The following is a 13,711-nucleotide window of genomic DNA, read 5'->3' on the forward strand; positions in this document are numbered from 1 at the left end:
CCAGCTGTTAGGACCCATGCCAGCTTTTGGTGAGGACCCTTTGCTGACTTCAGAGCTCCAGAGGCAGATGGAAGCTGCTTCTGCCAGTGGCAAGACCGGGCAACACACATCTCGTTCAAGCAACCCTGCTGAGCCAACCTATCTGGCTGAGTACAGCGATGGACAGATAGGCACGGCAGATGCTGCACAGGAGCACACGGTGAGACTTCAGTATCTAGGCAAAGCTTTGCCTTGCAGCACCGCTTTCGGACCAACCCAACAGGAGGGAGGAGGAAAAGGCAGTTTTGCCAGTATGTCCAATCTGCAGCGGGGGCTCGTGCCAGCCCAGCTCCTCCATTTAGAAGTCAGAGCCTTAAAAGGCAGAACTGTGCTGGCAGAAGCCTCCAGACCTCCCCACACAACCCTCACAAAGACGCACGGAAAGGTCAGAAACCTTGCTGCTTCTTCTACAGCCCAGCAGTCCCATCCATCCCAAGCTACCAGCATCCCAGCAGAGCCCCGAGCCGATGTGTACACAAACACACAAATAATCAGGAAGCTGATAAAAAAAAAAAAAAAACAAAAAAAACTCTTGCAAGTAGAAGACAGAACATCTGACACAGCAGATTACGGCACACACCACACCACCACCTCTGTATGGAGCAGAACAAAGCAAGGCAGAGATCTACATCAGAGAGGAAGCCCACCACAAAGGCACACACTTCACACTTTCATCCCCCGAGACAGACAGACAGACACGGGGCCCAGCAGACACACGAACCCCCCACAGGCCGGCGGTGACTAACGTAACAACCAGACACAGGATCATCCTTGCGTTTCCTTACGAGGAATCTAAACGGCACCCCGCTGTTCCTTGCCCATGGCCACAGTCTGCCAGCCTGTGAGCCAGATTAAATCTTGCCGTAATTATCTGCGCACACGGCTCCAGCACAAATGACCTTAGCATATGATATCCGCTGGCTAAGGCCAATGGACAAAGACCACAGAAAAAGGCAGGATAAGCATCCAAAGCCCCAGCAGCGACGTCAGGGTTTCTTCAAGACTGCGCCATGTGAATAAGAGCTGCGGGGACAACCCCGCAGCCTGGCAACTGGGAGCCCATTCTGCACGGATGCGGGATTTGTGCCCTGACCCCTGAGCACGTACCAGCCGGATCTTCCCCATCAAACTCCTCCCAAATGAAACTATCCAGAGACTTTTAATGTTTTATTATGACAAACTTTTGCATTTTTTTTTTTGGAAAAATGTACGGTTGTGATTTTCTTATGTCATTTTTGGTGTCCACTGTGAGGTGCCTTGAGGCCACCCTCCAAGGGGCTGCGTGCACATTGTGGTGGGTGGGTTAGGAGCGCTTGACATGCTCTGAGCTAGGACCTGTTAAAAGGTCACCAAGAGCAAGGCAGTGCCCAAACTTGGCAGTCTTTTCCTCTTCTCCACCTGCACCCTCACCTGGGGCACAGATCAGATCACACAACTGAGCAGTGCCACGGAAGCCTTGCCAGGAAAGGCACTCAGCCCTCTAACAACATCCATTTTAATCAAACTGGGGAAATGACCAAGCCAGGGCCATGCGACCCTACCGGAAGGAAAATAAAAAAGCAGAGATCGTTTTATTTTGCCCCCCAAACAAAGCATGCCCTAGAAAATTCATTTCCCAACCTGGGAAACGTCTCCAGGTCCTGAGCCCTCTCCTCCCCTCGCAGACACCTGCAGGCAGCTGCCCTGCCAGCCCTTTTAGCACGACTGCCAGCAAGCAGCCAGGCCATAAAAACACATCTACCTCCAGCCACGGGGAGAAGGGGGCTCCGCACAGCCTCTGGCTGCTGCCACCTGGGAGGGAGGAGGAGGGAAAAAGGCTGAAATGGGGCTAAGAGACAGGCCTGGGGAGCACCTGCATGCAGCTGGGGGGGCTGGTCCTTTTTGGGGGGCCCAAGCTGCTGCCCTGGGTGCCTGACAAGCCTCCTGTGTGTTTGGTTTTCAACTCCAAGCTGTGTCGGAGCCCAAGCGGGTGTGCACGTTTAACATTATATTCATGAAGTTAATTGAGGGATTTCACCGAGCGTTCTCCGTGGGCTCTAAACACTGCTTCTTGTGTTAGGGGTTGTGTCACTGCCCTTCCACTCCTGACACACGCCGAGGACAACTCCTGCAGCCTGCGATGTTGGAGCCGGGATGCAGCCCCAGAGCCACAGGATCCTGGCCCCCCACCTCTGGGATCCAGCTCGGAGCGAAAGGCAAACAAAGGCCGCCTAAAAAAGCCGATCCGCAGGGGCTGGCTGGCCTGGGGCCGGCACGGTGTGCCCTCAGGTGCTGCAGCTGGCCCTGCGCAGCTCCGCTTACCCAGCCTGCCACAACCCAACCTGCAAAAAAAGCCCGGCTGATGGGAGCTGGGGCTCCCTGGGCTCCCCTAAAAGCACATGCTTCTCCATCCCCGTCCTGCGCTGCATCGCACACCAGCAGCCTGTGTGACGGCCAGTATCTCTCGCAGCAGCCCCGTTTGTGTTCCAGCAGCAGCATTCAGGCAGCCCAGCCCCTGCCTCCCTCCCTGGAGGCACGCAGCAGACAGCTCGCCGTTGGGGCTGGAGGACCCAGCGGGATTTTTCTCCGGCTCCTTCCTTGTCCTGACCCCTACCGAAGCTCCTCCGAGCTGAAATCACACGCTTCCTGCTTGAGCAAGGGGTTGCAGGGATCAGGCTCCACATCCAAACCCCCCCAAAAAAACACACATCACCCTGCAGCCCCTGCCAGAGGCGCAGGGCAGGGGCCCCCCAGCACACGTGGCGAGATCGAGGAAGGCGATGAGACCGCTCCCCGACCCTACAAGGAAAGCCAGTGGTAACACATCACCCATCGACGTCAGCGACATTACAGAAGATTGCTTTTCTCTTTCTCTCCCCCCCTGCCCCTATTTAAAACAAGAATTAAAGGCGTGACTTACCCTGGGGGCTTTCCTCTTGTATTTGTTGTTATAGTCAAATTTTTCTTTCATTTCGTCTAAGAGCTGGCCCAGCCTAGCCTTCTCCTCTTTCCCAGTGTAATCCTGGCTGAGGAGGATGTAGGACCTCCAGTTTGCAGAGTCAAAGCCCCAGTGGCAAGTCCTGTTTTCCAGGGATTTGTGCGAGTGGACCACGAATTTGTGAGGGGGGTACATCAGCCTGCAGTCCAAGCACTGGATGCAGGCTGCGCTGGGGTTACTGTAAAGCTCTGGTACCAGGAGTCCCTTACACTTCCCAAAGCACTCATGATACACCTTGAAGCTCTTCTCCGTAAGCTCCAGCTCGATCGTGCTAGAGAATTCCTTCTTGCAGTGGGGAGGATAGGTGCCACCATAAAGCAAGGCGTTACAAAGCCTCTCGGCATCAGTTTTAGTGATGAGCCCGCAGGAGGGAGCGGAGAAGGGCAGGATGCCCATGACTTTGAGGATCTCCAGCTGGTCAGCAGTGCACCTGGAGCAGTAAATATGCAGCTCGTCACACACCGAATTGATCTGCTGCAGGGAGAAGTCCCTGAGCACCGAGTTCAGGATCTGGGGCAAGCAAAGCCGCTTTTCTCCACCCACCACGAAGCAGGAGATGGTTTCCCCTTCCAGGATGGTCTCGCACCTCTCCGTGGACCTGTCCGAGGGCATGAAGAAGGGACCAGGCATCACCGGAGGCGGCTGGATGGGAGGCAGATGCAGCACGGGTTCCGCTGGGTCTTTGCCATTGTCTTTCTTGTACATCTCCTGTGCCCATCGTGCTGAGAAAGCAGCAGGGCCACCCAGGGAGCTCATAGAGCTCAGATGAAACTGTTCCAAGGTCTTCTGCAGTCCTGGATGAGGCTGGAAGCTGCTTCTACTTACAGTCTCCATTTTTTAGTTTCTATTCCCAAAACAAACAACAAAAATCCCTGGTTATCTTCCACGCCGGTACAAATCCACTCGAGGGATTTCCCCCCCCCTCCCAAATAATTTTTTTTTAAACAAAACAAACCAACCCACCCTCGCCTTTTCTCCTTCCCACGCGGCTTTAGCAATCCACTGTCGCTCCTCGGCGGACTCGTGCCTCTTTTCTTCTCTCTCTTTCCCCGCCGGGTTCGTCACGATCTCGGCCCCCCCGAGGCTGCGGCGCTGGCGGGCCGGAGCAGGGCGACCCGGCCCGGCCCGGCCTGCATCCGAGCGGCCCCCGGCGCCCCCCCGGCCCCCTCCCCGGCTCGGGGCCGCGCTCAGATGCGCGCTGGCGGCTGCTGCTCTGCGGCGCTCCCCCGCCTGTCCATAGCCGCCCGGAGGAAGGAAGGAAAGGAGCGGGGGAGGAAAGGAGAATTAAAAAAAAAAAAAAAAAAAAAAGCAGCAGCAAAGAGGAGGGAAGCTGGGTCCAGCCGGGGGGGGGGGGGGGGGGGGCGGCGGGATTCAGGGAAGCGGGGCGGCCCCGAGTGCGCGGCGGCTGGGTGGGCAGGAGGGCGCCTGGCCCCTCAGGGCTGCCGGCCTGCCCGGCACATCCCCGCCGCTCCTCCTCCTCCTCCTCCTCCTCCGGCACGGCGCGGACTGCGAGTGCCTGCGAGCTGAGCTCATGCGGCTGGCCCAGCCTCCTCCTCCTCCTCCTCCTCCTCCTCCTCCTCCTCTCCTCCTCCTCCTCCTCCTCCTCCCCCCGCTGCCTCCGCCGCCGAGCCCGGCCAGGAATGCGCCCAGCTCCCCGCGCTCTGCCGGGAACGCCGCCCCCCCACACAGCCCCGGCGGCTGCACGGGGCACGGAGCCGCGGGGGGGGAGCACCGGGGACGGCTTCTCGCCCCCCTCAGACGGGTTCCCCCTCCCCCTCCGGGCGGCACCGGGGGCGCTGCGGGGCCGGGGGGGGCCCCGGCGGGGAAAGGAGCGGGGAGCGGCGCCCCCTGGCGGGGCGCCGGGGCCTGGCCCCAGCCCCTCCTGCTGCCCCCCCGAAAAACCACGGGGTTTGGGGGTCCGCTCGGGGTTGCTGGTGGTCCTGGTTGCTGGAGACCCCTTCTGGTGAGGGGAAGAGGCGGCGCGCCCCACGTCCCGGCCAGAGAAGGGGAGCCAGGCGGGGTTGAGCCATGGCTTGTGGCCTCCCGGCCTGACTCTCAGAGCAGCCCCGGGCTGTGCTCACAGCGTGCGGCCCGTGGGGTTACAGAGAAAAGTTTGAGAAGCCCCACAGCCAAACTGCACACACCTAACGCTGCAGGCCAGGCGGTCCCTGCTGCTGCAGGGCGACCAGAGCAGGGCCAGGAGCATCTCTCCCAGGGTACCAAAGAGCTCCTGGTTAAAAACCCCTGCCAGTAACATCCTCTACAACTCTGCCTATCACCTGGAATAATATGGAGCACATCCACGACATTCCACCCATTCCATCGCTCATCAACCAAGCGGTGTGCTTTATTATGAAGAAACCCTTCCCACCATCCAGCCTCACCTTAAAAAAGCCCCAGCTCTGTCAAGCAGCAGACACCCCTCAGTCCATTAGGGGTAAGGCACACGCTGACCATCATCAGATAGCAGCAGAATAATTCCCTAGATGGATTTAATTGTTTGTCTTTTTTTTTTTTTTTTTTTTTTAACTCGCTGAAATACAAATGCCCAGGTAGACTCGGCCGTCATGCATGGAGCCCCTGATTTTGTTAGAGCAAAATTAACATTTGCAGGAAGTCTGCTCGGTAATGGGAAAGCCTCTTACTTCTGGCTGCTGGAGTTTTGGTTGTGTGTTGTGTTTTGTTTTGTTTTTCCCCTCCAACTCCTTCTCCTTTGCCTTTTGTAAAGAAAGGACAGTGATAACTGCAGGTCAGTTTAAGAGAGGTATTTTTTTCCCTTCCGACTGCTTCTTATGCCAGTAAATCACTGGGTCGTGCAATAGACCGCTCATGGGTGCAATTCAGAAATGGAATTCCTGCAGCAGAGGGGACTACCAAAACGACAGGAAGGATGGTCTTGTGGTTAAGGCAGAGAACTCAGGACATCTGGGGTCTATTCCCAGATCTCCCACAGACTTCCTGTTGCCTTGGGCAAGTTGTTCAGTTCCTGCGTGCCTCAGTTTCTGTATCTGCAGTGCTCAGATGGCAACCAATTAGAGGGGCAGCTTCTGAACCTAAACTCACGGCGTGACAGAAACCAGTCTTCAGCTCGGGCAGTAACGATACAGCAGAGCCTGCGTTTGTCTCTATCCCACAGACTTTGTGGGACTAGGCAGCAGAAAGGCAGGAGAAGGGGGAGCGAGGAGCACTGTCGCTGGGGATTAAGGTGGCGGTGGTTTCTGGAGGCTCTGCCTCCCCTGATGACGGATTGTGAGCGCCGTGCATCTTAAAATCCTATTAATCTTTCCCCCAGTAACTGTTTGTCTTGCTCCCGTTCCAAAGCCCTCTAGCTGGAGAAACAAGAAGGGAAAAAATATCTCGGAGGAAGGGCCCCAACACCACAGTGTTTTTCTCACTCTCTCCCTTTTCTCCTCCCCCTCTCCATTGGCTTCAAGGCCAATAGCTCCTGGAACACAAACACTCTTGTAAACTTCTGAACCACACAGCCCTGTGGTGGGTGGGTGTTTGCTCCCTGCCTGCCAGTTCCAATCCACCCACAGATTCCAAAGGCCCAGAACAAAAAGCAGACTCCATTTTCCATATTTAACAGGCGATTCATTTCCCCCCACACCTCCACATCGCCTTCATTTTGCGGATCTCGGTGCCTCTCGCAAGTATCTAGTCCCACCCTTTACGTGTTCCCCAAGCAGAAGGTAGCATGTTTATGTATATTTTTCCATACACTTATGAAAAGTATATTCTAAACAAATTCACTGCAGTCCCCCTCTGGTTTCAGATGCCTGCTTGGCCAGGAAGCCCTGGGGACTCAGGGACTGTGCCGCGTATTGAAGCTATTTGACAAAACGTTTGGGAAGAGCCGATAGCAAAGAAGGAAAATAAGTGAAAAAAGAAAGCACAGTGCAGATGTGACCCATCCAAATTCCTACCGTAGCTTCCATTAGATGGTAAATTCCTTACGGCAGCGAGCATCTAATTTCTCCATGTCTGCCTTGTATATATTAATTCCTAGTTGTGACACTCAGGTACTGAAGTAGAACCATTTCTGCATGGCTAGGATATTTCCTTCCCTCTCCTCCTTTAGAGATCTTCTGCGAAAGGTCAGTGTTTTCCCTGATACTTCCCTTACAGTGAAACTTGGGAGTGCCAAACTATCCAGAACCTACAGAATAAGGGTTCATACTCTCCACTGAAAAGGACTGATCTGAGAGTTGGGCAGTCTTTTTCAACCGAGTATTTCTTTTTTTTTTTTTTTTTTTTTTAAATCAACATACAAATTCAGCTCACAAAAAAATTATTTATGTGTATCGACTTCTTACCTTTTTGGCTGTAAAAAATGTTTAAACATTTCTTTTTAAAAATAAACCACTTTTTAAGCATATTTCTCTTAGAATTGCACTGAAATAAGTGAACGTAAAAACATCTAGAAAGTCACAAGATAAAAGAAATTTCATAAATCAGTGATATTCAAGATGAAACAAAATATTCACTGAAGATGTCAAAAATGAACCCACATCAACAAAAATATTCTTTTTTAAAGTTATTGGAAAAAGCAACTATTAGATTTTTTTTTTTTATCAAAAAAAAAGATGCAGCTTGAGATATGTGATATGTAGAAGTGCTATGGGATAGTAACAAAGCCATCTAGGCTCTGCTATTCGTATCTTTAAGCCAAATTTTGAAGGCAACCATTTTTAAAAGGATAATCCAATGCATATTGGAAGGCTGCAATCATAAAGCATCTCTACTTTAGTTGCTCAGCAGCTCGAAAATCTAGTTGGGTGCAAATGAAAGGAGGACAGAAAAGCAGACCTCCTCTGTCACAGGTTATTCCCATTCCAGCCTTGCTCTGTGGTGTCAGTGAAAATATCCACGTTGGAAGCAGATCTCTGAGGTTATAGATTTTGAACCACAAAGGCTAGGGAGCTGCAAGACTGACCTCCTCAGTCCTGGAAGGCAGGACCAGCTTGACTATGCCACATACAGTCTTGTACAGTTTGAGAGAAACTCAAGATCAAGGAATAAAGTGAAGAAAAAAAAAACACAGTGGCAGAATTTGGGAATGGTAGAAACATACTCTGAAGTAGGTGTACAGAAAACAGAAGAGCTCTTACCTTCCTCCCTTTTAGTATCTGCGACCTGGGCATAGACAATAAAGCAGCCTCTCTCCAGAATACTGCCCCACTCCTGGGTCTTGCTTCTCCTCTCTCTGCAAAACAGGTTGGTTTAATATCTGATCTTTTCAGTGGTGGCAGCTAGTCATGCTGTACTTTATGGTCTTAGTTCAGCTAACTGATGATGTTTCATTGTGCTCATAGCAGGTTCTGACACCACTAAGCAGAGAATCCCATGGATTCAGAAGACATTTTTGTTATTGTCCTAACTCCATTCACAATTCTCAGTCCCAGCTCAGCTCTCCGTCCTGTCTCCTTCTGTATCTTTTACATCTTTGCAAAGCACAGAACCTCCTAACCCACATATGGCTCATATTCCTCTCTAGTTCGCATCCTCAGAGGACAAATTATCTAGTGTAAGATTCAGCCTTTTAGCTCATGTTAAGACAACTGACGGTTTGTTTGTTCTTTTTTTCTTCAGAAGTCCCTCGTGCTGGCCAGGAGAGCAGCTAGCACGCTAACATGATTCAGAAGGCTATTCAGAACAAAAGCTGTCTGACTCCACTGAACCTAAGAACTGGCTTGAGTCTTCATGAAGTTTGACTGAAGGGCATACATCCATGGCTAATACACGTAATGAATGGATGACCTGGTTAAAATAAGACTTGCTCACAACCTGTAATTCCCATTTACATGGCAAGAAACCATCAGACATCCTAGGAAATACAGGAGAGGTAAGGTGTTGTTAAAAACACATGAAAGAGCTCTCCATCTCTCAGATTTTTTTCGCGCCAAGTTGCCTGGTATGTTGCCCAGGGCTGCCCCTCCTACCCACACACTGTACCTACATGCCCCAGTGGATGCTGCCAAACACCTCATTTTAAAAGAGTCATGCTTTCTACTGCCAATAAAAGGAATAATTTACTGGAAACAGTCAGAGGGACACACAAACTGGAATTCTTGGGATTTCCACAGGAGCTCACAAGATAGCCCTGGTAGATCACCCAGAGGCTTTGTCATTTCTATTAACACAGATCTTTAGCTGCTCAGCATGCCCAGGAACAGGCAAACAAGGCATAGCATAGAGCCAGCAGAGGAAAGGAGAAGGATAGCAAGACAGAACCTTATTCCTGTGAAAAGGTAATGGAGCTGTTAGTATTCACCCTCAGTATTTCTCCCCAGTACAGTTCTCAGGCAGGATATCACCAAACAGTCACTAGCACCACTCTGGGAAAGAAAAATCAACACATTTCAGACAAAGTTAAATCTAAGACTTGGGCAAAGTATCTCATTTAGTCTATCCCAAAGCAATCAGTATCAAAGGAAATGAGTGTGCCAACCTTGCACTACAGGAGCTGCTGTTTAGCAAAGCCTCAGCTTTGAGCTTCACCAAAACAAACTGGGTTAACACCCCTCTCCTGCCCTCCCACACACACTCGATCATGCAGAGAAGCTGTGGGAATACCGATCTGATCTGCTGCAGCTGCTGTGGTGAGTAAAAGGGCAACAGAGCTGGGCTCTACAACTAGCATGTATCAACTTGCACCACAGCACAATTAATACTGCTTCATTTCCATTTCACCTGAAGCCCACATGCAACTTTAAGGCCAAACGTTTCCTTCCCCAGTAGCCTGTCACAGACTTTGGGGCATTCGCGTATCTTTTTCTCTAATCTCTTCCATCTTTAAGATAATTTCTCATCGTCACAGTATCCGCATTCTGAAAATAACATTGGTATCACTAAGTGCACCTTTCCTAGAAAGGCCCTGTAACACCTTATTATCTGCAAGTAGGGCTTTCATGAAGGCTGCTGGTTTTAGCATCTCTTCTCAGGGGCTTTGGTACATACCTTACAACAGTTTAAGATCCAAAACCATCATGGGAACGAGCCCCACGGTCTGCTTGAAAGTTATGTTATCTACTGTCTGCTGAAAAGCGATCTTCTATCTGCTGGTCTGACATATGAACCTGCGATTTATTTTAAAGGCCTATGTCTCCTATAAATATCACACAGCACTAGACACTCTATGGGCATAAGTGCTTGCATCATCACTTCAGTGATTCAGAACACGCTGTCCTAAAATCTGGAATTTCTACACCTCTTTCCCAAGTTCTCAAGGGTTCATCTCGTATTTGTTTTATTTATGGGCTTTCTGAATGAACCTGTGATTAAAGGATATGCACACCTCATTAGCATAATGAGATTTTCCTTACAAGCACATATTGGAAAAGAAACATTCATACAGTCATTTTACAGATGTGGCACTGAGGTACAGAGATGGTATCCAACTGGCTTAAGGTCACCCTACAGACCTTTATCAGAACCCAAATCTTTTATCACATTCAAATCGACTGCTTTCATCTAATAAGTGTTTTTTTTCCTAACAAAATTCAATTTATATTCCTAGAACTATTCCTAAATGAAATTTATGCGAGAAGAGAATTCGGTGCTAAATGGTCTGAGTTTTGTGTGTGTGTGCTTTTTGGTTTGTTTTTTTTTGGTCCACAAGATCTCTTTCATGCTCTAGTGAGCAAGACAGGCTGTTTGTTTTTTTCAATTAGACACCTCAGACACCTCCACTGTGGTAAACTCAGGTAACGAAAGTCCTCCGTAACACCAGCATTCGCTGAAGCGTCTGTGACTTAACATGGCCCCATTCTCTGTTACAGGAAAAGTTGTTTACATTTTAGGTTCCAGGCATTTTAGGCTTAAATTGTCAGGCTAGTTCTTATGTAAAGCATTTTCATTTCACATTTTTTCCTTTTTCAATTAGCTATCTCAGAGAAGAGGAGTGCAGAGGCTAGCAACAAGAGATGTTCAGGCAGCAGCTCTCAGTATCCCAGCAGAAGGACGTTTCAGCAACCTGCCCCTTTGTAGCTACACCCAGCAGAAAGGCAATTGCAATGTCTGAGGCTGACTTGCGAGGGTACTGCCCAAAAGGGCTGGCACAGCAGCCTTTCAGTGAATTTCACTTCTGTCTTCAACAGCCCTCCCCTTTCAATATTCCCTGTGTCTACAGGCAGAGTGCCTCCATAGATCCGACCCAATTATCTTGTCTTACGTTGCCTTTGACAAACAAACTAACTAAAAAATCATCTCTGGAATAATTAGGGTTTAAGATTATTTTAAGCAAGGAATGAACTCATATTGCTAAACTTGCATGTATAGCTTTTGTATTCAAAACCAGCGACTGTGAGAGAAGGGGTAGCAGGAAGGGCTGGCCTCGCTTACATTTCCCTTTTTCATATTCAGTTTTTCCAGAATTTCTGCTAGATTCCTTTTCTGCATGCAGCAGGCCTGAGAATGGCACCCTCTCCTTCCTGCTATCCATTGTATAATCCAAAACCCATGCTGAAGCAATGATCATGTCTGTACCGTGCATACTGCAGCATTACCACGAGGACCCCAAATCCATCAGCTAACATGCCAGCTGGCACCTTTCCTTCCCCTCTGCTTTCTTTCCCTGAGCAGGAGAAACCATTCATTGCCTTCTGGGGCTAGCACTGGACCCACACTGTTCCTAGTAATGAATGCAACCTGTTCTAACGAATGTGAAGCTTATTTGTGAGTGTGGAGCTGCACTCAATTGCCTGACATTTCACATTTCTCACCATAAATCTGGGTAACACTTTATTTTAATTACTGGGACATTTTCTAACTTTTATTGTTTCTGGCAAACACAGGCAAAATGAGCTCATTCATTATATAAGGTATGCAAGCTATTTCTTCAGGGGAAATTGTGTTCTATATTATTCTTGCCATCCAACAAGATGGTCCATTCACCTCCCTTCTAGATGTCAGTAACTATCACAAAGGCTGAGAATAATTAACTAATCTGACAGGGACCTTGTAAGATGAGATATCCATCCATCCATCCATCCATCCATCCATCCATCCATCCATCCATCCATCCATCCATCCATCCATCCATCCATCATTCTGCATTTCTAACACCCTCATGGATGTGCGTAACTCTGGGGCAGCATATATCAGCCTTTTTCTAGATCCCCACTCCCAAATGGGTGTAGATGCCACAAAGGAAATTCCAAGCTGCAAGTTTCAGACGCTGATTTGATTTTGCTCTACATGTGTTACAAACACCAAGAGGAGAAACAGCAGGGTGATACCACTGATGAGCGCTGCAGTCCTCAGGACGATGCTGCATATTAACGCCTAGGCAGCAGAGACTGCTGTCAGGGCCCTGGAGAGACCAAAGGATTTTACAAATATCTTGAAGCCTCAATGTAAAAATCCCTTTATATCCTCCCAGCAACGTTCCATAATTTCATTAAGATGAGCACTGTTACATACTGGAGAGGCTGAACTCCTCTAGCTCCCCAAGGTCAAATCAGTAAACCTGCAGAAAATAACACACAGCACCTCTGGACCTTATTTATCCCACAGCAATCAGTGCCAAATTTCAAGTGGCATCCCAACAAGGATTACGTTCAGTCCATCCCTACACCAATAATTTAGGGACAGTAGGTGCTGAACACTCTGCAGGCAATGCAACCTCTCATTTGCTAAACCAGGCCCAAAGCTTCTTTAACCAGGCCATCACTTATGTTAGTGAATTCAGACAGGACTGGAGAAATCATAACTCAGGCAACTTCTTCTGACAATTGTCTGAGCTTTGGAAATCGACTCCTGCTCTTGGACTCTCCCATTGTCTGTGCATTACAACCCTTCCTCAGTCTGTACCTTCCTTGTTCCTACTGCTGAGCCCGAGATGATGGAATTGGCCGTTTGCCCAGGTGGAGAAGAAAAAAAACCTCAGTTGCTGTAATGGAACGGCTTTCTGACTTTTCTGAATGCAGTAAGTGAAAATCCCATGCAGACAGAACATAGCATGCTTAATGACTCACACTCCACATTTTCACCAGGGAAAAATTTAAGGCCTGCACTCAAAGTTAAAAGATGGAAATTTTTATAAAACTTCCATTGTGATATGTTACCATCTGTTCTGAAATCAACAACAACAACCAAAAAATCCAAGTCAATTGCTTGATTTTCTCCTTTCTTGTTTTTGTTGTAAGAGCTTTCTGGTTTATAGATAAGATATGAATCTCAGTGGGAGGGACACAAGCATATACAATTCAGCATTAAAAAAAAAAAAAAAAAAAAAAAAAAAAGAGAGAGACCTCAACCTTTTTGTTTGCTGGCTTTGGACACATTTAAATCCTGCAGAGTAAACTGTTCTATATGTTATGGCCATTTTCTCAAACAACCACCAGTCGTGTTTTGTATCAGTCAGGGAGTGGATTTTATATCTGTATGCCTAAGTGTGCATGCATGTGCTCAGCCCAGAAACTCTGAATCGCCTCCAAGGTCTTCTGATGAGATGGTTTTACTGAAAAAGTGTTCTCTCTCTCTTGGGAACCAAGCCACTGAGAATTTGGATGAAATGCGTATAACAACACAAAGTTTCGAGCTTGCTTGGAGAAAAAATAAGAAATTGCAGTCCGCAAATTTCACCCCTTTCTTTCCTCCTTCGTTCCTTCTAATGGTTCGTAAAAACACGTAACTTCTTCTGCCTGTTTTTAAGCAAGAACATATATTTCTTTCTTTTCAGAGAGTTCATTT

At 48.9% G+C, this 13,711-nt stretch overlaps 1 protein-coding gene across 2 annotated transcripts in view; it reads right to left on the bottom strand.

Annotated features, from left to right (window-relative positions):
• SKI (SKI proto-oncogene) overlaps positions 1-13,711 on the bottom strand; it is a 134,807-nt gene that overhangs the window by 102,116 nt on the left and 18,980 nt on the right. Inside the window, exons 6-7 of one of the 2 annotated variants that reach the window (XM_084494723.1) lie at positions 8,128-8,222; positions 2,939-3,860 (exon numbers count right to left, since the gene is read on the bottom strand). In XM_084494723.1, coding sequence (XP_084350849.1) covers positions 2,939-3,850 — 912 coding nt within the window. In that variant the 5' untranslated portion in view covers positions 3,851-3,860; positions 8,128-8,222. Of the gene's footprint in view, positions 1-2,938; positions 3,861-3,979; positions 4,357-8,127; positions 8,223-13,711 lie in introns of those variants that run through there. The other variant, XM_084494722.1, reaches the window with a different exon arrangement.

This window comes from Aythya ferina (genome assembly GCF_964211825.1).
Source record: "Aythya ferina genome assembly, chromosome: 21".
NCBI classification, from domain to species: domain Eukaryota; kingdom Metazoa; phylum Chordata; class Aves; order Anseriformes; family Anatidae; genus Aythya; species Aythya ferina.